General features: G+C 36.6%; 1 protein-coding gene across 5 annotated transcripts in view; it reads left to right on the top strand.

Moving 5' to 3' along the window:
* The window catches only part of LOC131030760 (pentatricopeptide repeat-containing protein MRL1, chloroplastic), a 268,461-nt gene that overhangs the window by 34,204 nt on the left and 207,082 nt on the right, over positions 1 to 27,175 (top strand). For 4 of the 5 annotated variants that reach the window (XM_059221492.1, XM_057961675.2, XM_057961676.2 and 1 more), the window contains exons 3-8: positions 106 to 493; positions 710 to 814; positions 900 to 1,191; positions 1,527 to 1,590; positions 1,705 to 1,849; positions 1,973 to 2,088. In XM_059221492.1, the coding sequence (XP_059077475.1) occupies positions 106 to 493; positions 710 to 814; positions 900 to 1,191; positions 1,527 to 1,590; positions 1,705 to 1,849; positions 1,973 to 2,088 (1,110 nt within the window). The remainder of the gene's footprint in view (positions 1 to 105; positions 494 to 709; positions 815 to 899; positions 1,192 to 1,526; positions 1,591 to 1,704; positions 1,850 to 1,972; positions 2,089 to 27,175) is intronic. The other variant, XM_059221493.1, reaches the window with a different exon arrangement.

Below are 27,175 nucleotides of genomic sequence, written 5' to 3' on the forward strand. Positions count from 1 at the left end.
CCATACAGTCATTTGATAGTTTATGAAAATGTTACTGCACTGTATAAGTATAATTATCTTGGATATGTATTCTAGCACTTATTCGTGGTAGTTATTTTAATGCAGGAATCAGGTCATGAACTTCCACTTGTCGAAGAGAGTTTGCAAAAGACTTATCAAGATATTGGGATGGGACAATGGACAGGTCTAGCTAATGAAAAGCATCTGTCAGGCTCTCAAGGTCCAGTTGCCAGTAAGGTGAGCCTTTGTCCTGTAAACAAAGTTCATGATATGGGGGACTCAGTGGATATTGCCGATGAAATGCAAGGGGCAAGTACTGAAATCGATGGGAAGAGAAGACACTTAGAAGAAGATTCCAAAGAAAAAGGAACAGGGAAACTGTTTCTAACAAGGAACAAAGTGCAAGAGTTAGGTCATGAAGGCTTAATTGTGAATCAAATGAGCACGCATTCAGAAGTTCATGATACAGAGGCGATGGTAATTAATGAGGCATGTAAGTCGTCTACTGCAAGATCTATCATTAGTTTTCCTACAGTAGAACCTTCCTTACATGTAAATCCGTGTTCAGTCAGGGAAGATGAGTCCACAGAAAATGATTTTGGAGTTGACATAATCAGACCATTAGGATACAATATTAATAGAAATGGGCACAATAATTTGATACTATCTGAACTTTTGCTGGATTTGTTTTCTTCAAATGAGAAATCAGATATGCCTGAAGTTAATTCTTGTGGTGGAGCTTCTGCAGACTATCCAATGAGCGTAAAAGTGGAAGGTTACTCCCAACATAGACTATACCATGAGAGTCATGAAGGTATAATTAATATTTTATTTGTGTTTCTGAAGTTTCTAACTTTTAAATGGGAGATTTGAAATTTATTGCAGATGCTTGATTGCAGGATGTTTGCCGATTCCAATTAATCAAGATATAGCAACCACAAACATTACCCAAAATGAAACAAATCTCTTATCCGTTAAGAGAGAAGCCTGGAATTCAAGTGATGCAGGAAATGGACCAGGCATCAGTCAGGCAGCATCGGTAGGAAGTATGAAAAAGTTGGGTATTTGGTATAAATCTCATGGTCATTCAGCAGATTCTCGCATAAAATTGAAAGACTTGCTACCATTTGATTCTACAAAAGATGGTTCTGAATATATGAGATATTATGATTGTTGGCTTAGGGTTGGAAGGTAATTGTTATTGGTTATATCTGTTGATCTTCAAAATTACATAGTTTCTTCCAAAGATGTATCAGTTAACAGAAGCTTCATCATGTGGAGTTTAGAACTGTTTTTCAGTTCTTTAATAACTTTCAAATGTAACAAAGTCATGGAGATGCTCTCTGATTTATTACACTGTTGGCCATTACCACCAAAATCTTTTGGTTGGATTGATCTGCATCGATCCTTAGCGGCTTTAATAGTTAAATCTGTTAAGATTTTTCTTCTCTCTGACGAAGATGAGGAGTAAAAGCTAACTACAAAATAGCATGATTTTGTTAGCTAATCTGGTTTGTGATTCTCAGGTTTAAAGATTGCTTAGAGCTGCTAGAATGCATGAACAGGGTTGGAGCTTTGGATATGAATAAGGTGTGATGTTTCTATTTTGTTTTTGAGTTGTTTTCATTTTAAGTTTAGAAACATGTTTATTGTTCTGCATACCATGTTTAATGGTTTCTGCAATTATATATTATCAATTTCCAGGTGTACCATGCAAAGTTTTTGGAGATTTGTAGAGGGAAACAAGCTGTACAGGAGGCTTTTCGATTTGTTAAGCTGATTGAAAATCCAACACTTAGTACTTTTAATATGCTTCTTGCAGTATGTGCCAGTGCAGGAGATGTAGAGGGTAATGCTAAATTTATATTGTTCATTAAGTTCCTCTATATGACTATCTTGTGCCTCTATGAACTGTCTTCTTTTTCATGTAGTCTTCCATTGCAAATACTTCTTTTCCATGTTTCACATTCAGGTGCATTTCAAGTGTTACCCTTGGTCAAGAAAATGGGTTTGAAAGCTGACTGCAAGCTATACACAGCATTGATATCAAGCTGTGCAAAAGGTGGCAAAGTCGACACCATGTTCAAGGCAAGCATAGATCCCCTTATTAATTGTGTACCTTGCAGTTTGCGTAAAATTATTCAAGCAATCTTGTACTTGGCTGTGAACCATCTTGATATTTAAGGTTTACAAGATATTCTGTTATTTAACCTGTGATCTAAATATTCTATATTGTGTTTGAGATAGTTTGTTGCTATCCAACTGAAAATCTTGCATAAGCCTAACCTTTTCTTCAGTTGATAACAAAGTTTTATCCTTGAATAGAATTCTTACATATACGAGCCTATTATGGGTCAAGAATAAATGTCCTGATGCACTTGTACAGAAACAACAATTGCTGCTAGGAAATAAAAATGGTCCATCTTCCTAAATAAAGTAGACAACGACGCCTGTAAAATTCAATTATAAACCGGGACTCTTTATGTCTTATGATTTGGATTCATGGAACATACATAAAAAAATCAAACTCAGATGGGCATATCACCCACTTTGATACGAACATAGCATCTTTGGGCTACACAATGCAAAAGAAGCCTCTATAGAAAAACCATTTTTCATCTTCAAGCTAACTATCTTCTCATCACTTGAAACAATCAAATGATTTACTTATGTTGCTATCTTTTAATCGGCTTATGTGGACCCTGTCCTTAGTTATAACACGTAGAGCACTTGGAAGCTTCTTCATGACAGATCTGATGACAGCTCATTAATGAGGAGTTACAAGTTGGTATTCATGACAAAGTGGGGGCTAATTTGAAGAAAGAATCTCATTGAAATTTTACTTGTTATCTTTGAGAGGGACAATGGGGTGTTAGAATTTGTGCTGTGTTGATGCTTTATATTGAGGTACTTGGTTTTGCCTTTGAGATTGCTGTCATTTTTCATAGAACTTTTGTCATAGCTTGAACCTTGTATTCAACTATCAATTCAAGGATGAAAAGTCTTGGATTTGAAGATTAGAGGTTGAAAGCCCTTTGGTTTCCTAAGGGGAATCTCATTAGAGATTGTAATTGTGTTGAAGCTTTAGTTTTTTTTTTCTAGCAAATATTTATATTTGGAGTAGCAACATATTGTGATATTAAATTTGATTCATATTTATATGTTATCTATTTGATGGTATTCCAACATATTTGTATTTATTCATGCAATCTATTATTGCATCTTTTAGTCATTGTTTTTCTTTCCATGTGTATGGTCATGATATCTATTGTCACATCTTTTAGGCATTGTTTATCTATTCTCTTTTTTCCCTCACATGACCTTGGTTATCAGAAGGTGGTAAATATCTTATATTAAAACTTCTTGAGGTCATTATAGTGGTATTAGAGCTAAATTCTTGCCAACCTATGAATCATGGGGTTAATGAAAGACCTTTAATAGATGAGGAAAGAGAAGACTGTTTTAGGATACTATGATAGGGATTTGGATGGGACAGAAAGAATGATAGAGTTGCTGACAACAGGGCAAGAAAAAATGACCAAATTATTGACATAGTCAATGCAGATCCAAATTAACATGCACATTGTCATTTCTTTGTACAATCAAGGTCATACTAGAACATCAAAAGGAGGAGAAAATTCATTTGCAGATAACTGACCAACGGCGAGTTCTTTCCAATCTGTGCTGGGCCCATGTTTCTACAAAAGAAGAAAGATAAGAACTTGAGACTACTTATCAATATACCAAAACCAGTATATTATTTTGTCAATTACTTAGAGATATTGGAGAAAAGTTTCTAGCATAAAAGAGGCTAGAAGAGCAATCATAATGACAATGGAAAAGAATTGAAGCAAAAGTGAACAAACTAAATGCAGCTACCTTGGATGGCAACAACAAGATATCTGCTCAGGCTTGGTTACGAAAGTTATAGACCTACTTCACACTCAGCCCTATGATGGAAGAAGACTCCATCCAGTTGCCACACTGTATTTGAAGGTTGTTGGCCATGTTTGGTGGCACTATGTTCTAATCGCACAAGGGTATGAAGTTGTGCATACTTTTGATGATTTCAGCTAGAGGTTGTTGGATAGATTTGAGCAAAAAGATGAGGAAGAGTATTTTAATGCTTTCTATATGTACTGTCTCTACTGTGCAACATTCAAAAAAGTCAATAACACGCAAGTTATCCTAAAATCTCTTCAAAAACCAAAAATAATTATATGCTGGCCAAAGAATTTAATCAAACAAACAAATCAGCTGTCAAAATCAGTGGTTGGCATCTTTCAGAATCCCTCATGCCAAATCTGCAAGAACAAAAAGTCCTTCACAATACTAAGAGTCATGTATTTATAGACTCTTCCTAGATAACTACCTTGTAACCAACTTTATAACCAGCCGATAATCACTTTCACATTTTTGAGAAAAATAAAATAGGCTTTATTAGAGTTAGAAACTTCTCAAATTTCATGTGGAAGGAGTCTATTTCCTAAACTATTACAAAATTGTTACACAAGTCACAAATTACAATTACAAAAGATAACACTTAAAACATAACTTGTGACTTTTACTTTTAATTACAAGAAGGAAAATTATACAATTCAGTTCAGTGAGAAAGTTCAATTTTTTTTTTCTGTATTGCTTCTGATGCCTTCTGAAGAAATCTTCTGAGTTGCAGCTTGTCTTTGTTGAAGTGAGGATTTGGCCTTGAATGTTCTGAATGATTTGACAACTTGAGCCATGACTTTATTTTTAGGGATGATTACATTAATCATCCTCAACTTCCAAGTGGCATGACTCTTCTGAATATCCTTCAAACTCTGATGATAGCTGGATAGGTGATCATTGAATGATGCATACATCCAAAGTAACAGAAATGGTACTCAATCTTTTCACTACATCTGCACTGAAAACTTGTTTGTTGAATGATTTTGTATCAAGCCTATTTGTGAAGCTGCATTATATGACTTGGATATCTATTTTGAACCTCATCCCTCATTGACGCATCCGTGATGATTGCCATGAGATCATATAGAATCTTTACTCTTATGTGCTCACAAGTTGCCAACAAGCTACAGCAAATCTGGCTGATATTTATAATTTTTCATTCTATACTCTGAAACTACAATCCAAATTGATTTTCTTTTGCATTTGAGAAAATCTTCTAGGCAACTAAGATATCAATATGTTTCTTGATCTTTTCCTAAAGGTATTTCAGAATTCTTTCCCAAACTAATTCTTCTTCTTTGATATTTTTCAGCTCCTTTGTAATTTCTTGTCTCATAACATCTACACCAATAAAATCTAAAGCTTCTGCTTTCATCTGATCTACTCATTTCTCAGTCATTTTTCCATAATACTGATATTTATGTACACTTTCTATAACCCCCTTTTCGATAATTCCTTCAAAATCGGGAACTGCTAAAGTAGAAGCTGCATCTAAGCATAAAAGAAAAGGTCCACAATAGATTTGAAGCAAGATGTTAAGGCTTGCACTTTCTGTTTAAGCTGATCTTTTGAATGCTTTTCTTTCTTTGTCATTTGTATCATTTTGGCTGGAACTACCTGCAAGTTATGGATATCTCCATCATGTGTTGAAGGTCCAAGATCCACTTTGGTGATGTCAAACTCACTCTCATTAGTTTTTTCTACATCCTTCTTTGAAGTTGGCTGAGCTACTTCAGCACACAAATTACCAAATGAAGAATTGATTACCAATATTGATGCAACCTTGGTCTTCTTTAGCCTTTCACTCTTCTGGATCAAATTAGCAATTGTATCAAACTTAGGAGCAATCTGTTGGATAACTCTCTTCTTCTTTTGTAAGCTCTATTGCAGCCATGAAGAGGAGGGTACTTGTGAAGAGCTTGGAATGCCCGTGAATGATGATTCCAATGACATAGGAACATTAGGGACAAATGGCAAAGGAGATTCATCAGGAGGTGTATCCCTAACTGGCGTTTCAGGGGGAGGAATGAAATCATCACGAGAAGGTGATATGATAATAGCAGAGGGTGAGATAGAAGGAATTGGCTCCTGTCGTTAAGGGATTCCTGATGAGCTGCATATTCCCTTTTCTTTGCAACTTCCTGGATTGGATTTAGTGTCTTTTCTTTCATCTTTGATCTCTTTTCCTTATCTTTGGATCACCGTCACATGCTCCTGTAAGATTTCCCCTTTTGTTTGGGCCTTCCTCATCACCACCTCCTTGAGTTTTTTGCTGTGAACTTTGATTAAAAGATTCTAAAGCTTTTTCAACAAATTTATTTTATGCATATCTGCACTCATGGAGCTTTGGGCAAATTTTACAGCAACAAATTGAATTTGCTTGAAAGTTTCCAAAGTCTTCAACAATCTATTTTGTATTTATCCTGCAATGGTGACACAACGAACGCTCAACAGTTAATCTTAGTTGCATAGGACACGAGAGAGAGAGAGAGAGAGAGAGAGAGAGAGAGAGAGGTTGTTGGTAAAGGTTGTGGAACCTTGGGTTCACGCCTGTCAATTACATATGCTTGAAAGTTCCCATAGCCTCTTCTGCAAATAAATCATGTGCATATCCTACAATTCTGACATGTCATTCAACCACATTTCTTTGAAGCATTTTTGTCAAACAATTCAGTTGCTTGTATGTCTCCTACTGGCCGCACAAGGACTTTGCCAAACGTTTCACTTGCCTTGTCTATGCTTCCTTACAATGCTTCATACAAAGAGAGTAAGCATGGAATTTGTCTTTGTGCTTGCCGATTGCATTAACTTAAAAGTTCATAAATCTTTTCCAACAAATCCATTTTATGCAACTCCACAATTTTCCATATTATGCTCTAGCATTTCCTAGAGGCATTTTGTCAAACATTTCACGTGCCAAGTATATGCCTCCATTTCTTTGAAGAGTTCTGTCCAACAATTCTAATGCGTATTCTATGTTTTATTTAGCATATCTTGCACTCAATGGCATAGCATGCACCATCATTCCCTTGAGGTATTTCCTTAAAACAGCTCACATTTTGCTCTCACACTTTGCATGTGTGTGGGCATCAAGCTTTATCACTGCTTCTAAAGCTCTTTTCAGTGAATACATTAGGTGCAACTTGTGAAACATACATACCGGGCACCCACATTTCTTTGAGGCATTTTGTAGAACAATAGACATGCATCCTCGATGTTTCCACAGGCCTCTCAAGATTGCATGGATGAGCTTTGGCTTTACACCAGCTAAGTGTATTTGTTTGGGAGTTCTTAAAGGTTTTACAACAAATCTATTTGCGCACCCTTGCATTCCACATTTTACATGCATGTAGCAGGCACTTGCAATTACAATATCTTACAAATTTTTTCCTTCTTGCTGTCTTGCACAGAGGGAGTTGGAGTGGATTTAGGCTTTACTCCAACCATGTGCATTAGCATGAAAGTTTTTGAAGCCTTTCAACAAATTCATTTGCAGATACCAATGACTATTGCATTCCACAAGATGAGATGTTTTTGATATATACCTCCTCACTTTGCATAGTATGCAGAACAAAGGAATTTAGCCCTATGCTTGCTAATTGCATTAGCTTGAAAGCTTCTAAAGCTGTTCAACGAATCCAATTTGTGCGATCTTGCAATCATGGCATACTACGTGATGGCATGTCCTTACGGAACAATTCAAGTGCATCCATATTGGGCAAGTAAACCCCACAACAACAACATTTTTTTTAATATATATGAGCTTTGCTTCTTTTAAATGCTAAAATGAGTTGTGTGGTTGTGCAAAAGGTAGCATAGTAGCATTTGGAAGGCATTGCATAGAGTTTTGCGGTTGTGCGAGAGGTAGCATAGTAGCATTTCAGAGGCATTGCAAGGAGTTGTGTGGTTGTGTGAAACGGAGCATGGTAGCATTAATGAAGAGAATGCTTGCATAAAGCCCATCTTCTAACCTAACATAGTTAATGAACCCTTCAAATGCTTGAAACACTTCCACTTAACTGAAAATCAATACTTTGGGAAAAATTTACATTATTTTCACATGCTCCCTCGGCAAACTCCTTGATTAGCCCCTAATGCCGCAAAAGAGGAAACACAAATTTTGATTGGTAAAACATTTTGCCACAAAATTTTGCTAGTATAATAGAGACACTATTACGAGTGAAATGCAAAAAAAATAATCACATTCCGAGTCAATAACAAATTTTAATTTAATATTTTCTGGAATTTGGACAATAAAAGTTGGAAGTTTAAAATCTCTTAAAGTAGGAAGTATGTCAACACAAAAAATGGTCATGTTGCCCAAAAAACCATCAAAAACATGCCCCTAAATCAGATAGCCGCATAACTCAATACTTTTCAAAATTTAATTGCTTTTGGTTTTCGCCAATGGACATGGCTAGTTCTAAACATCTAAGTGACAAGGGAAATGACATACAAGATTTCCTCAAACTGGTACCTTATTTCAGACTTGACCTGATCAACCTGCCCTAACCAAATGAACTTAAATGTTTTAGGCAAATTTGGCAAATTATGAAGATTGGAAGCACATCAATTGACTTGCAACAAGTTTGCAAAAAGATGACTTTGACTTGTATTCATATGTTCACCATTCTTGAAAACGCTTGAAAAATATGCATTATTGATTATTCAAATAATGGATTTTAAATTTTTATGTAAAAGCGTAAAATTATAATGGTAACAAGGTGGCATTTGATGAAGAGGCTGATCTAGAAGAACTTGAGCCACAACAAGCTACAAAGGAGAAGATCATGGTGCATGATCTTGAAAAGTTGATAGAGGAAGACGTAGATGCTAGTAGTGGCACACTTGTAGCTCGTTTTTTCGCATCTCAATGTCACCTATTGTAACAACCAATTTACTTAAATAGAATAACAACCAAATAAAATAGTATTCTAATGGAGAATCAACAACTAAATTCAATTTTAGCTGAAAGGAAACAATCAATAACTAACTTAACTACCATCTAACTAACTTCTTCAATTGAAATGGAAAGTAACTATCATATCAAAATTTAATAATTTTAACTGAAACAAAGAGAAGGGTTTAGAGTTTACAAAGAAACGATCTCCTGCTAGTAACTGATGCATATCAAGGTTTAACTTGGGAGAGGGAGAGCATCACGAAGGTTTTTTCCGCCCATCCATGAACATAAGTCCCCCGTGCCTCTTCCTACGGGAAGGGCCTGACCCTTCATGAGGGTAGCAGACTAAGGAGAGAACAATGCCATTAAGCCCTTTGAGCATGGTTCTTAGAACTTACATTGACTAGCCGGTCATACACTATGGGTACCCCCCTTGCCTGACACTCAAGCTAGTGGTGTATCCGATTTTTGTGAACTAATAGTCGCATGCTTACTACAGCGCCACCATAGCCAAGGTTTCATAACAAGCACGATAGAGTGCAGTCAATGTTCACCACCCTTACTTGGCATAATGAAAGGAAGTATTCTTTACACAACATTATACAAGGTCCTATTGACGGAATATAGCCTCGCTTAACCATTAATAAAAGAACAAACAATGGTAACTACCAGCACATTGGGTTTGGTATTATTAAATCAACTTGTTGCAGGTATTGGAAATATACTAGTCCCTCTGACTCGGCTCAGATAGATACTTGAATAGTTCGAATAGATATTGAACATTTAACAGGTCATCAAGTTTACATGGATAGGGAGAACATGTATTGACCCTTGGACTTCCTTCCATCTATCGATTTAGATATCCAAACATTACTTAAAGAAAGCAGACCTTCGGTTCATGATCAAAATCAAACACAGCTTCAATAGAAGGATACATGAAATGCATGCTCAAGCACTTGTTGCATGACTACTTTCATATCATTCAGAATCAACACCATGAATTGGTACGCTGAACAAAATCACACAGATTTCACTCACACATTCAAACTATGCTCAGTAAATTAATGCGACATTATCAAGAACAAATTCTATATGTTCATTTGAGCTCCCTTATTCAAAAAATAACAAGTAAAATGATTCATAAGGATCTTATTGTCGTTTAAGGTGGAAAACGCCACATATATTTATCTCATAATCACGTCAAATAAAGATGACTCATTAAACATTATATGATGATCAATAAGGATAAATAGTCATGCCTGATTAATTAGAATCAATTGACAATGTGGCCAAAGGCTTCCTAGTATCAGCTTTGGTTCAAGCTATAAGCTTAATGTGATGCAAGATTGACATAAGGAAACTAACACTTCAGAATCTTCTATGAGCTCCTTCCTCCTCACACAAAACAATCCTCTGCACATAATTGTGTGGGTAACACCTTGGATGTATATATATATATATATATATATATATATGCTCCTTATTTAATATTTTGGATGCACATGATTGTGTGGGTAACACCTTGGAGGCAGATTCCATTTCTAATGATCACTGACATGTATGTCAAGAGAGTCCATGTCTTTGTGGCTTATGTTCTTGGTAAAGTGGGACGTTACCAACTTGCCTTGCTGTATCGGTTTCTCGGCTCAAAGCCTTTCCTTTGGCAGCGACTATAGATAGCCATTATGATGGCCAATTGCGGGGTTCATTGTATATGTATATATATATGTATGTATGTATGTATGTATGTTCATATATATATGACATCTATATATGTATATATATGTATGTATGTACATATATATATATGTATGTATGTACATATATGTACATGTATGTACATGTATATGTACATCTATCTATCTATCTATCTATCTATATACATATATATGAGCTTCCTTTCAATGTTTTAATATTATTATTAACGGATCATATACATATTCACACACGTACGATGATGGTATGCATAGTTAATTTATGAAAACTTAATGACAAGGAAACATGGTCAACACACAGATACTTAACCACTCAAGAGACACATGAGGTGACAAGGTAAACACAAGTTGACATCAACAAGAAAGATGGAATAGACACTACCCAACCAAGGTGGTGATGCTCTTAAGAATAAATCCTACTTCCTAGTCTCAAGGCTTCAATAACAATTGTACATACATATGTACATGTTGGTAAACAGATTAGTCACTGCGGTCGTTTATCTGAAATTGACCCTGTTTGCCCGATGAGCAGTGACAAACGTTCCAACAGTTGGAGAGATTGGAGTGAAACCACAATCTTCCTCTGTGTTTGAGAGGGGCAACTCCCTTGTATGATAGGGGTGTTTAGGGTTTTCGTGTACTTTTATCCTGAAAGTACATAAAGGAGAAAACATAAAACTAAAAAGAAATAAAGATAGAAACCCCAACAATAGACATACGACCATCAACTGAGATTTCTCAACATTTGCAACAAATTACAAGGGGAGTTTATAACGTAATATGCTTAGCCATGAGATGACGATAAAGAAGAATAACAAATCTCAACATACGCAGAGATAAGATAATTCAACACATTCAAATTGAGATACCAAAGGTTGCTTGTGCATCATCAGATCGATTGTACAAATCACATATGCATAAAAAGACTACCAATTTGACATTCGAGAAATCAGCAATGATAACACATGAATACATTTAGAACACACAAACTAAGACGTATTCTTCATTATCCTTTTGGAAATATACAAGTCCAAAATCCTTTCTATACATAGTGCAAATCAAAATGTCATTACAAGTTTCTCCTAGAATTTCAGCAGAGTTTCCCCCCCGTAAAAAGTCTCCCTTTACAATGCAAAAGTCTTGTATTTATAGGCTTGTAGCATAACTACCTTATAACCAACTTCAATCCTGGGTTAACAACCAACTCTTTTCTGCGTAAATTTCAATGAGTTACTTACACTTTTATGTGCAAAAGAAGTCAACTTTCTAACCTTTCGTTACAATAAGTGACATAAGTCACTTTTTTACAAAAATAATTTCAAACCCATTACATTGAAGAAATAACTCGTAAATTTGGCCGAGGTGGCCTCCGTGTCTTCATCTGCATCTTTATCTTTGTAACTATTTGTTGGTTGAAAATTTTATACACTTGGGGAAATATACAAAATTGTGGTTTCAACCACAGCACACGAGTAAAAACTCTCCTAATTAAGGGAAGGCTCCCCCTATCTAACTACAACTTTGGAAATAAAATAAGATGGGACAACAATCTTTCTTCTTTTTTCAAGAAAGACAATATCCTTTTCTCTTCACAGAAAAGGATAGCGATTGAATATGAACAACAGTAACCACTTTCAAGTGAAATGAGAGAAAGGAAATGAAGTTTCCTGAAAGCGCAAAGACTTCTGTCACTTCCTTTGGGATGGGACAGCAATATCAAGCTCAAAGACTTGATTATGTGAAGTCCTATCTACCCTTTGCTATACTAAATTTACAACGAATAAAAGATAACAACTCAAAGACTGGAATAATCTATTCTTTCAACACAAAGACAAGAACTAATGCAAGCTCAAAGACTTGTTGCTATTTCTTATCAAACAGTAATTTTTCCTCAAGAATAGACGCAAGCTCAAAGACTTGCTGCTCCTTCTAGAGATTTTCCTATTTTAATTAATCTTCTCTACTTCCAGCTCAAAGACTTCAAATCAGATTGGACTAAGCTCCTTTAGAAACACTTTGCATAGAAGAAATAAAAAGATTCAAACTCAAACATGTAGCTCAAAGACTCAAAACTTGAGTGATCCTTCTTTATTATTCTTCAAAACCTTCAATTCACATACATAAGCTCAAAGACTTCTTGCTGTAAATTTGGCAGAGTTTTTGCTTGCTTTCCAAAAGATGAAAATTACAATAGACCCCTCAAGTATTTATAGAAGAGGAGCCTTGAGAAAAAGGGGGGAGGATCCCAACTAACTTGAAAGATTCTTTCAACCACCAAGACTTATTCAATAACTAACTAAGACTTCATTAACTAACTAAGAGTTATTCCAACTAACTAAGACTTATTCCAACTACAGTCCTAATCGGACATAACTTGTAGTTGCCTTACATGTAATTACAAAAGTGCAAGTAATGTGTAACTTGCTTTTTACAAAAAATACTTTTACATGTAACTTGTCAAAACAAAATTACAACTAAAGATTACAAAAGAGGGAAAATTTAACTAAGTGTTGAAAAACACTTAAGTTGAATTTTGTGAAGACACAAATCCTTGAAATTTCTGGATGCTCGTTTGTAGTTCCTCGGGATTCGGTTCATGGGTGTTCTTGGCAACAACCATGGTCTTCACAATAGTGTCATGACACCGGAGGAGCGCAGAATTGTTTTTATCCAGGATAGACTGGATTTCATGCAGAAAGACTTGATGTTTCATCAATGTCTGAATTGAAGCGGCCGAGAATTGTTCGCTCCTCCATTCATTATGAGTCCTCATTTGTAAATCAGCAAGAACTTCTTCTTCTGGAATCAGCTCTCCATCCCGACTTATTATGTTACAAGAGGCCTTTTCACAATGTGAGACAATATCTCGGTAAACTTTGCCTTGAAATCTCTTTGCATCACCGATCTCCTCAATGAGGGATTTAAGAACAAGGGCCTTGTTTTCCAGGAGTTCTTCAAATTCCAAGTACATGACCCTGGAAGAGATGATGGCGTGCTCCTGCAAAACACTCAACTGTTGTTGGGGCATGGTACGCCAGATTGTCAAACTTTCTTCAACACTTTCCAGATTCTTTTTGAAAGTATCAAAAGTCTGATCCGGTTTCTCCTCAATGGTCTCTAACTTAGACATCATTTGAAAAATGTCTTTCATTACTTGTGCACATAGATCATGAAGTTGATCAACCCAGAAATCCAGTGCTTGTACCTTCTGAGCAGCTCTTTCCACTCTATGAATTGATTCTTGGGAACCAGAAGAACCTATGGAGTTACTCCCTTCAGCAGCAGGTTTTGTGATTTTATGATGGCTGCCATAAGCTGTCGGTTTTCCTCTTCTAGCTTGTCTTTCTTTGCTAGAAGATCATCACACCTTTGCACCAATGAAGCAATATAAAACTGAGCATCATGTTTAATGACCTCATGCATCTGTTTTCCCAACTCTATCCTTGTAACCTCTCTATCCTTGTAACCTTGTAATTGGCCGCTGACATTTCTTCAAGTGGCTTGTCTGCAATAGGTTCCACAACTTCAGCTACCTTCATCTTGTTACTGTCAACAGTTACTCTGGAGATAGTCTTGGCCTTCTTAGCAACTTTGGATCTGGACTGTTTCAGTTGCTGGTAATCAAAGGCATCAGGTGAGATTTCTTGCTTCTTCCTTTTCAGAGTAAAAGAACTAAGCCATGGAGGTAAAGTCATCAACTCCCCTCCAGTAGCAGCCATAGGCAAAGGAGAAACAGTTTCTGTTTGAATCACCGTGGTCATCCTGGGAGGAATATCTGTTTGGATAGCGATGACGGTTTGCTTAGTTACCAATGGGCATGAAGATTGCCTCATGAATTCTTCAAAACCAGAAGTGGAAGTATCAATTTCTGATAACTGGATGCAAGTAGGAATATCCTCAGGAACTTTCAACACACTCTCTTGTTGATGATCAGGAGATGGCTCGTATGCTGAAATGGGAATTACATTATGAGGAGACTCATCCACAATCAAATCAGGAGGAGAAAGAGGCGTCTCAATGGAAACTGGTGGAATGATCTCATGAGGCGAGTCTGAAACTGGAGACTTGGGAGCATCATCAGATTGCTGCCCCTCTTCTGGATTATCCAGATCGATCACCTGAACATGGAATCGTGATTTTTCCTTCCCACGAACTGTCGTTTCCTCAAGAGGAAGCACTACTGCACGACTGACTCGCAACTTGATCCTTGTGCCCGAAGATGAAGCACCCTCCTTGTTGTCAATTTGAATCTCAGACTTCCGTCCAAGAGGCCCCGTAGAGTCATCTTCTTTACCAACCTTGATTTTTATAAGTCTAACAGCATTACTTTTCAGCCATGTGTTGGTGTTAGCCAAGATAGGCTGAAATCTGTCAAGGATGGATCTGCACTCTTTGTGCGAACATTGGATCAAAGGAAGTGGAGCTTCTTTGACCCTCCGTGAAATGTATTCAGGATCAAGTATATGCCCGTCATCAATCATCCCTTGTGGGATATCTGCCAAGTTCAAATCAACAATTTGCTCAATAGTGAGCCTGCAGTAATCCATCTTCAGAACTTCGGCTTCCGTGCGGAGATCTACCCAGATGTCTTCAATGCGATGTACATGCACAAAGGATTTCTTGATCTTCTCCTTCATACCCCTATAATCAAAATCGGCTCTAGGTTTAAACCTTTAGAGCTTGATTTCCTGCAATTCAGTCTCCATGGCCTTAGCCTTCACAGATGTGACAAGGGAATACCGGCCAATTTTCAATGGGTTGGTGGTAGAAATCCCCATTCCAACCTTGTGCTTAGCAGATTGAAAAGTGTGGACAGCCATGATCTGTCTTCCCAACTCCATAAGAATGATCTTATCAGTTGGGTATCTGGGAAGCATGTATGGCTGACCACCATAGCATCCGATCCTCATATAGGTGAAGGTGGGAAACTGCAGAAACAAACATCCATACTCGCACACCTTATCCCATGCCTCATCTTATACTCTCTTATTCTTGAGATTTTTGTCAAATTGACACATGAAATACCCGAAGAATGAATCTTGGATTCTTCTGAAATGCAGTCTGTTGGGTCTCAACGGCAACTGGTCATAATATTCCCAAACTGGTATAAGCGAGCGATCACCCTTGGTAGAAAGACCTGGAAAGTGTCTAAGTGATGCTGCCAAATATACCAAATATGAATTCATAAAGAAGGTCATGGTGGTAGCAACTGCTGCAAGTTGTTCGCACAAGGCATCGCTGATGATTTCTCCCCATGAAATGTGATGAGATTGCCGTATGAACATGATGAACTAGTACATCCATGGCTCAAAGACATTGGAATGATCAAGGCCCATCATCCTGCTGAGAAGGGTGATGGTGTCTCCAATCTCCCATTTGAAATCGCAGCGGTACAACTTCGCCCACCTTGAGAAGGAAGCTCGTGGCTCTTGGATCCACCTATTGATGTGTCGCTTGCAATCTTTTTCCCTCTTCACATAATACTCCATTGCACTTTCTTTGGAGATTTCCATATAAACAGGTGTAGGAGGTATTCTGAAGACCTTCTCGATCATATCTGCATCGAGACGAATTATAGCTTCGCCATCATCATTTTTGATGACTCTTGACTCTTTGTCAAAATGATGGGCGCAGGCAAGAACAAACTCAGGTTCTAGGGCAGCCACCGGGAAAGATGATGCATGGTGAATATGGCTGTCCAACAGCCGCTGCAAGTTATTATCCTGTGGATCTTCTACCCTTTTGACGAATTCTGACATATCAACGTGCCCTATTTCCGTGTCTCTGATGCGATCCAAAGGAGAAGAAACCTGGGAAGGTGCAACCTCGTTTTGATATTTGTCATATTTGTATTTCATCTTCTTTGGAGCTGGAGATGACGACAAATCTTACATTGATTGTGAACCTGGAATGCTGTGATGAAGACTTAAAAGAGTTAAGGCAACATCATAGTCAGCTGCAAATATCATTCTTCCTTCTCCAAATGAGAAAAACTTCATTTCTTGAATTTCACGATTTTGTGAGAGGAAGAGGGGAAATATATGGGAAAATCTTGACTTTGACCAATTTCGGATCTTGGGGGAATTTTCGCAAGTATACAAGTTGGAAAGAACATACATGCAATCGAGGTTTTAAAACCCGAATGCAAGTACACTTGTAAAATTGCAAATGGAGAAATGGATGGAAAATGAGATTTTGACTTGCGGAAAATGACGGAGATGGAAAGTATGGATATGGGGAACATGAATGGATAGAAATGGGAAAATCCGGGAATGTCATTTTCATGAAAATGGGAAGAACTCTTCAAGATGTAATCCGGTTTTTAAAACCCGAATTTGAAAGGGAGGGGTATTTCACACTTTTCAACTTGAAATTTTAACCAAAAATGGTTAAATTCTTTAAACGTAGGGGAAGAACAAGAATTTCCAGCGAACTTGTAATTGAGATTAACAATCCTGAATACAAGTAAAGAGGGAATTTCGGGAAGAACAATGCAATTCGAAGATTGCATACTAAGGGGAAGATTTCTCTCACAAAAAAACGTTTTTTGGGGGAAGAACAACATATTTCCAAAAATGCAACTAAGAAAGAAAACTAAGAAAACAAGAAAATAATAAAATGAAGGAAAGAAAGGAAAGAGAACATACCTTTCTTGAAACTGAAAATGCTTCTCCAAAAATGCAACAATCTTTGGAAAGAAGAAGAAAAACCAATAAATAGAAGCAATCCGCAATGCCAAACCCTTATCACGTTTTTGCAAAAATGCCCCAAACTGAAAAACGTGGCAGCAATCCCAAATTTGGAGGGCCAAAATGCCAATGAGAGAAGACACCCAAGAGAGTTATAGCAAAACGCCTAAGGAGGAGAAGAAGAAATGGTGTCAAATCCTTACAAAACGCAGCCAAAGGAATCACGTGGAGAAAAACGTGGCCACCAAATGCATCTTTAATGGCATCATTAAATAGCTCGAAACTCCTCCCAAACTCCACGCCTAGGTGAGAGAGGTCAAATCGATTTAGGAGATTGCAGCTTGTTGGAGGTTTGATCAACCAAAATGTGGCATTAAAGAAAAACGTGATTGCTGATTTAGTGCGAAAAACCAGTCAATACAACCCCCAAATGGCGTGACAAGTGGTTTCAAAAGCATAAGAATAGGGTAGAAACCAAAAGCCTCTCCTTCGTTGAAGATCTCCACAAAAATCGATTGAAAACTTCAACAAATTCGCTTCCAACTGAAAATCAGGTTTTTTGGAGAGAAGAACAAGTTCGATTTTACCCTTGCATGTGAAAATCGGGTTTTTAGATGACAAATACAAGTTTTATTTTCACTTTTTCACTTACAAAGCCAAAATCGGGTTTTTTTAGACAAATAACAAGTTTTATTTTTGACTTTTTCACTTACAAAGCAAATTCGGGTTTTTTGGAACAAATTGCAAGTTCAAAAAAAAAAGTCAAAAATGCACTTTATGCATAAAATCGGATTTTTTGGAGAGAAATGCAAGTTTTAATTACTTCTTGTAAAAGGGAAATAAAATCCCTACAACAAGTTAGAAATGCTTGGACATATGTAATGGGGATTTAAAATCCCTATTACATGTAAACACCATTAAAGTAGGGGTTTTTAGACCAAACTGCAAGTTTACTTGTAATTGAGCCAAAAAATCCCTATTTTAACTAAACAAGACCAAAAAACAATTAAAAATAACAAAATCAAGAAAGGGAAATTTAAAACAAATTGCAAATAACATCTTTTAATAAAAGTGCACATGTAATAAGCCAAAAAATTCCCCTACAAAGACCAAAACAATGGATATCATTAAAACTTGCAGTTTGAAGAAAATTCTCCACCTGCAGTCGGGATTTTAAAACCCAAAATTGAAGGAAAGACATAGCAAACATAGCAAACAAACCTAGAATTTGACGAAATTCGAAACGTAGTTCGAGGATGGACTAAGGATTAAGCCAGTCGAAGGATTAGTCAAAATTTTGCCTCGAGAAGCGTGCCATAGAGTAAATTTTTTCATTTTTTCACAAAACATTTATGTAGTGGTCCTTCATTTTTGGAAACAAAAATGAGGACAACACTATTTCATCATCAACTCTCTGCTTACACTGCGGAGTGTAGCTACATGCAAGAAAATGTTAGACAATCATATAGCTTTACACTCATTATCTGCACATTTGTATGAAATCCTTCGAATCTCCTTTCTTCGAATTTTGTAGTCATCCTTTCATGTTTTGATGGATACCAATTCTTCACTTTAGCACGAGCTTTGAGGATGTTGACATAGGTTGTAGAATGAGCTTTACGCTTGCCAATTTTTCTTATATGAAGGTTTTTAAAGCTTTTTCAACATTTCAGCTGATATTCATATAAAATATGCGTGCACCAAGAGAGCACGTCCACACATACACCGCAATCAATTGCATCTTAATTCGAGCATCTCCTACAATCATTTGTTCAAGAATTGGTGTCTACTCGAAGGAATTGTCAAACATTCATATGTCTTGTGTAGGATGCAATAATTAACTATCTTCTATATGCACCAGGAAAATACGTCCTCAATAAAGCAAGTGCCGACAGAGGTTGTAAGACAACATTTTTAATCAATTCATTTTGTGCAAACTTTATAATCATCTCATTTCATTCCTTGACATAATACTCTTCTCCCTTGAGGCATTCTAACAAATAACTCACGTTCCATCTGATACATCCACCTGAGGCATCCTTTATCAATTGCATATGTTTGAAGTTTCTAAAACTTTTCATTGAATCCGTTTTTTTTACAAATCTTACAATCATTGCATTTGATGGGATGATAAGTCATTGAGGCGGCCTATCAAAGAACTCAAATGTGTGAGCTATGCTCCAATTCTATGTATACTCTACAACATATCGGGCTCGGAGAGCACATTAAACTGAGTGGATTTTCTCTTCTAGGCATGCGGTGGGTTGACACCTCTATAAGACATTCTTTCGACAAGTTAGGTGTGTGGTGTATGATTTCTGCATCTTGCATGCATGTCTATCGTGAGCAGTTCCAACAATATAATCTGACAAACATCTCCTCATTTATATGCTTTGATGGATGTTTATAACCTGTTCTAAGTCTCCCATTCTCGCGCGAGCACAAAGGATGATGCAGAATTGGGCTTTACACTTGCTAATTGTATTAGTTTGAAATTTCGAAAGCCTTTGCATCGTTTCCAATGTATATCATGCAGTCATGGCATTATATGAGATGGCATTGATCTGAGGTATTTGTCAACCAGTTCGCTTGCCATGTCTATACTTCCACATTCTGTAGCATTCTTTGTGCATCCATATTTGGCAGCTCTACAAACACTTCACGGTATTGGCCATGCTTCCACATCTGTAGTTTGTCAAACATGCCATGCCGTGAGATGACATTCTTTGAAACATTTTGTCAAACAGTTCAATGCGTTGTGATTATGTTCCACGATGCATATAAGTCTACCAAAGCGGTCGCAACACCATGGCTGACAAAATCTCTATCCTCTATGCTTTGCTGAATACCGTGACTGATTTTTTGCATATCCTGCGATCATTGCATTAAATGAGCCCACATTTCTTTAAGGCATTCGGTCAAACAATTCACATGCCGTGTCTAAACTTTCCACATTGGATATATTTCATGGCATTCTGTTAAACAACTCAACGTGCTTTGTCTATGTTGGCATATTCTGCAACATTGCAAATGAATCCAAACAAGTCACGTGCATTGTCTATGAATTCACAATCCTTTAAAATGTTCTGTCAGCCGGTCCATTTGCCTTTGCTACGCCTTCCACATTTTGCATACGTATCTACAATTCACGGCATGTCTATGCTTCCATTATTTGCAGTTATAATTATCAGTGCAGTTCGTGGTGTAATCTTGTTCCCACGTTGGCATGTATGTCTCGAGAGCAACTGCAACTTCATAATCCGATTAACTCCCTCAAATCTTTAATGCTTCGATGAATGTCCATACTGCTGTTTCAAGGTTCTCATTTTGTACAGGTTGGGATGATGCGGCCAAAGGTTGCAGAGGATTTCATTACACTTGCCAACTGCAATCACTTGAAAGTTTCTAAAGTCTATTCAACAAATACATTATGTATGTTCTGCCATTATTGCAACTGTGAGATGAAATCCCTTTCTGAGGCTCCCATCATTTTGCTTTCATGTCTCTAGAGCAGCTGCAACTTCAACATTTGGCGAAACCACTTTATCTTTAATGCATTGATGAATGTTCATAACCTGTTGTTTGAAACATTTTTTTATAATTCTTATGGAAGAGGTTAAGAATGCTCCAGAACGGAGCATTTCTAACCTTCTCGACAAAGCGGGCCCACATAAGGTTAGGAAATAAGGTTAGAAATGCTTCATTTTGGAGCATTCCTAACCTTTTTGTGAGAGGTTATAAATATGGGTTAAGAATGCTCGAAAACGGAGAAGCATTCCTAACCATTTTTTTCTCAAAGGTTATGATTATGGGTTAAAAATGCTCAAAAATGGAGCATCTTTAACCATTTCTTTCAAAGACCATGACCTTGACCTCCAGAAACCATCGACCACAGAGGAGAATAAAGGAGAAATGAAAATGACATTTTTAGACAACTTTTTCCCTCAAATGACCAAAATATTAAAGTAATCTAAAATATTAAATTATTTATATGAAAAATAATATAAATATATTAAATTTAATGCTCAAGCTTGAGAAAAATGACCATATCTTCCAAACGGTAGGGGGTTAGATCTTGAAATTTGAAACACGCGTCGATGGTAGGGAAACGAGCCAACAACATCATTTACTCCTCATGAAGAATCCTAAAATGAGAGATTTTAATCATTTCTAGGCGACAGACACCAAAATTTGAAAATTTAAAATATGACAAACTATGAACTGGGTTCATGCGAAAATTGGCCACATGACACAGAATGATGTTAAGGGCATGTCTATCAAATGATTTCCCTCAATTCTTGGTAATTTCCAAAATTCATCCATTTTTCATATTTTGACTGGCAACGACCTTGGACCACTTGCTCACTGCTTACACATAAACACCTATTGGATCTTTACTCAACACTGAGACCGATTTGAAGTTCAAATTTCAGTTATCTAAATATGGGGGCAACAGTACATATATATGTATGGCTTCAATATCATATGTACATGTATGTATGTATGTATGTATATGTACATACATATGTACATATGTATGCATATATATATGTATGTATGTGTATACATATATTTATGACATCTATATATGTACATATATATATACATATGTACATGTATGTATGTATGTATGAGCTTCCTTTCAATGTCTTAATATATATATATGTATATTTTGGATTCTTAAGTTTTAGTTTCCTTTGAGATATGTACATATGTATGTACATATATATGTATGTATGTATGTGTATACATATATATATGACATCTATATATGTATATATTTATGTACATATGTACATGTATATGTACCTGTATGTATGTATGTACATACATACATACATACATACATACAAGTACATATATACATGTACATATGTATATATATGTATGTACATACATATATATATATGTACATACATACATATATACACATATATAGATGTCATATATATGTATACACATACATACATACATACATACATATATGTACTAGCCATACATACATATATATATATATATGTATGTATGGCTAGTACATATATCTATGTATGTATGTATGCATGTGTATACATATATATGTAGATATATATGTGACATCTATAGACATGTATGTATGTATATACATATATGTCATAGGTAAACATATGCATGTACATATATATGAATACATATGCATAGTTAATTTATGAAAACTTAATGACAAGGAAACATGGTCAACACAAAGATACTTAACCGCTCAAGAGACACACGAGGCGACAAGGTAAACACAAGTTGACATCAACAAGAAGGATGGAATAGAGTCAATAGACACTACCCAACCAAGGTTGTGACGCTCTTAGAATAAATCCTACTTCCCAGTCTCAAGGCTTCAATAGCAATTGTTCTTTTCCGAAGTTTGCGATCCTCTCCTTGATGATACTCTCCCTCCCTCCTGGGGGTGTTGCGATTCGTGCATCCACTTGGTTACATGAAAAATCAGTTAGCCACATCTTAACAATATTAACAGTTTTCATAAAATATTGATAACAAAATAACTTCATCATTCATTTTCCATTCACTAAGAATTTTCATTCCTAGTAGAAACAAAAGCAATATCATTGATTAGCTAAACCAAGCATAATAAGCATTTTCAAAAAGTCAAGAAAGAGGGATCTAACACCTATTTAGGGTATGTGGCAAGTTAGCCATGTAACATATAATGGTGCTTATTGATAGTGGGGCTATCCACAGCTTCATTGATGATGGTCTAGTGGTCAAGAAAGGATTAAAGGCTAAAGACCTTTGAAGATTCAATGGATTCATGCACCAAAGTAATTCAACAACTCAACTGATCCTCTATCGATAGTGAGGTGTTATTATTTATATGTTGTGGGACTAGAGAAACACATACAGTCGTAGGAATACAATGGCTACATTCCCTTGAAGATTTTCACAAATAATTACTTGATCGCTAAAATTCAAATCTCAAGGGAAAGACATGGTGCTTAGAGGCATTCTTTAAAGGTCATCCTAGGAAATCACTACTAAAAGTATGTAGTGGACCTTCCATATAGGACAAGTTGCATGGGTAGCAAGTTTCTTTGTGATGAAATCCTAGGAATACAATGGCTACATTCCCTTGAAGATTTTCACAAATTATTACTTGATTGAGCTAAAATTCAAATCTCAAGGGAAAGACTTGGTGCTAAAATTGTAGGTCATAAAATCCTAGGCTAGGACATACAGTCCTAGGAATACAATGGCTACATTCCCTTGAAGATTTTCACAAATTATTACTTGATCAAGCTAAAATTCAAATCTCAAGGGAAAGACATGGTGCTTAGAGGCATTCTTGAAAGGTCAGCCTAGGAAATCACTACTAAAAGTATGTAGTGGACCTTCCATATAGGACAAGTTGCATGGGTAGCAAGTTTCTTTGTGATGAAAGTCACACCTACTGCTTTATCTTTGGGTTAATTCATGATGTTGGCATTTATGCCAATTCAGATATGTCTAGTATTGTGTTAAGTGATACGTCTCCAAGCTTGCCACTGGATTGGGGATTCGAACACCATCAAGTTGGAGCTAGGCTCTAAGCTGGTCATGATAACCCCATACAAAGAAGTAGAAAAAGCTATAAAAGCATTATTGGATATGGGCCACATGATACCCAATTCGAGCCCATTTGCATCATTTTTGGTTCTTGTGAAGAAAAAGAATCATACAATGAGGATGTTCATTAACTACAAAGTAGTGGACAAAAATACTATCAAAAGTAGATATTTTTTTCCTAGGATTGATGAGTTGCATGGACTAGTGTAATGTCCTCTTTCTGGATCCATTCCGACATTCTGTTGACGTGGCTAAAGTCAGATAACCAACTCTCTCCGGTCAACGCATAATAGAATGTTTCTGAGTATCTTATCCTCTCTTGAAATAAGGAAATCCCTAATGCTGTTTTAGTTGATCAAAGGGGACGACCTCAAGGTTCCAAATGTCAGGTCATGACTGCAGGATAACTTAGCAGTTTGATGTGTTTTTCTGGTAACACAAGGGGCCTTACGTTTACAACAAGCTGGTCTGCTGCAATTCTCAAACTGTGAAAAATAAAAGCAAAAGAGAAGGGTTTAGGGATCCTAAGTGCAATGATAGGAATGACTAGTGCTGTGGGTAGACAGATTTCCATAACCAATTCTTGTTTCGCCAGGGACACCCTCACAACTTGACAAGAACGGTGCAATCTCCCAGGGGATGAAGGATTTTCAGATCGGAGATACTCATCTAGCCACCCAATTTTGGCACAACCTAAAACGAATACCTACAGTTGAACTAAGCACAATTTTGGGTTCAAACTAACCATGCACGGTGACCTACAATCAACAGGTCCCAAATGGTATGAACCTGAAATGCATCAAATACCCCCCACATTTTTCCATTGAAATCATTGAACTCTACTTCTAACCAGTTGGAAGGAAACCATGCAAACATAATAAAACCAAAATAACAAATACCAAATCAATGTTCATATATTGATTTTAGTTGCTATTACAACAATTTCTGTAGTAGTTCTACTCTACTCCTAATGTGCAAACTGCATCTAACTATTCTAACTTCTAGAAATCTAACTAATTCTAACCTCTGAGAGTCTAAAAATCTAACTTTTTCTAACCCTTTACAAGAGAAAGCTCCTTCCTTTAATAGAGTTTATGTGATGAACCCTTGCTGGTTCAACTCTTCAACCTGCTGTAATTTGTAGATCTTCTTTGTAATTTTTAATTATTAAGATGGTGTTTCAGAAATAGACAGAAGTTGTAGAAGAGGGTTTCTTTAATTTGCAACACATATTGAATAATACATGAATTTAATCAACTGAAACAATGAATTGGAGAATTTAGAAGCATACCCGTAGGTCCTTAGCCAATTTATTGAAAAGAAAGAATAAATCAGCAACTTACAAAGTTCTGATTTTTATACTGGAACAATTAAGATCTGCTCTTATTTAAATACTAAGACACCCAAAAAGTGGAATATGGTGCCAATAAATGAGCAAGCTGTGTGTTTGGGAAAAGAAGCCTCCAAACCACAGAAGAATCAACAACAAAACAGTAAATAGGAAAACCCTACAACAAATCTGCCTTCTAAGAAACCAAATCTACCCTAATTCAATTCAATTTGACTTCTGAATGAAGCCAACCAAGCTGCAACAATTCGATTGATCTTTCACAATCTCAAAGCTACTGAATTCTGAAGAATGCACGCTCTCAAAAACAGGTCCAAACCCTAGCTGCCATAGCCAAGTGCTCAGAAGAAAAATGTCAAATGCTCAATATCAAGAATGAGGTTTAATTTCCATCTTGGCTGCCTAAATACCCAAAAGGTGCGATTTTCGGCAATTAGGGATTAAAAAATAATAACTTGCTTTTAGGGTTCCCAACTTAACCCTAAAAGCAACGCCTAGCTTAGGAGATAATAAATTTTCACTTAAATAAATTTAAGTGATGCACTTTATGATTTTATATTAATATTTCATTAGAATATTAATTGCCTGTGGAACCACTTAAAAATTCACATCTCTCTCATTATTGCTTGGAAACTAAATCTGTTAGAAGCTAGGGCCACAGTTCACCATGCCAATGAAAATAGGGCCATGTCTATTTTTAGCAATTTTTCCCTAAAAAATAGGAAATCCTCATTAAGTGTCAGAAACTGATGAAACGAAGACCAGAACTGAACTCAACACTGAACTAGAACAAATAGACAGACCACTCCTCAAGATACTGCATTACTGACCCCTTTATCCATACCCTGTTAGCCTACAAGGGTCCAAAAATAGGCTAACTCCTCAATCCCAAGTCCCTGACTAGGATGGGGACATTACAGTTTACATTTTAAATGAAGGGCCATGATTGCCTGCATCCAAGGGCCCCGATTTGCCTTCTAGAAACTTGGCAGCTTTAACCCATGCCTAGTGAATCCTCAGTTATCCTCCCAACCACTTTTCCAGCTACCGACCACTGTTTGGTATTAATTCAGGTCAATCTGGTAGTTGGAAATAACTGACTTGTGTCCCTTCATTTTAAATACATTAGGTGGGGCCCGCAGACAGTCCTTTACATTAAACAATTCAGTTTTGCAAACTGACTTTCTGGAATTAATTCTAGCTGTGTATTTTTGAGAATGCATATTTTGTAGCATCCTGAGTGTTCTTTGTCTTCAGTCTTGCTAGCTCCAACTTGTCACTAGGTGATGGCGTGCTTCCCCGTGCTTCATTTTATGCTCCGCGGAACGTTCTTCATTGGCAGCGCTTGGGATTGTCGTTTTGATCTTGCGCTTCTGCATTTTCACTTCCCAGCATCGATCGCGATTAAGTCTTCAATTTGCGCTTTAGGTTGACGTCGATCTGGAAACAACCATTTTCGACTTAAATTAATCACCTCGCAAAATGAAATAAATTTAAGAAATATTAAATTCTCTAGGCGAGATCGGGCTTTGTTTTGGCGAAAATGGAAGACGTTTGCTTTTAAGACAATATAACTCCTCCCTTTGTAAAATTAAGGTATTAAGGTTAAAATGCGAGATTTAAAACCTTAAGTTAAAATGCCCCCTTTCACTTTAGTTTTCAAAACACAACATCGGGCTTCTTCATAGGAATGATCGATTTCATGTTTGCTTCATGGTTTAAACGCTTTCTTGCAAAATATGAATTTCGGCTTATTTAACCTTTTTAGGCGATTTTTGGCTTTACACTTAAACGCCTTCTTTCAAGTTGTAAACTTTGGTCTTTTTGTCTATTTTTAGCAAACTTTAGCATTTAAGTTTAAAACGCCATTTCCCTTTCAATGAAACTCACGCCTTTGGAGATATTTTGGGCGATTTTTCCTTTTAGATGCCCTTTCACTTGTGACATGAAAATCGGGTATTTTGCATGTATTGTGCAATTTTAT

Source organism: Cryptomeria japonica, chromosome 5, assembly GCF_030272615.1.
Source record: "Cryptomeria japonica chromosome 5, Sugi_1.0, whole genome shotgun sequence".
Lineage (NCBI taxonomy): Eukaryota > Viridiplantae > Streptophyta > Pinopsida > Cupressales > Cupressaceae > Cryptomeria > Cryptomeria japonica.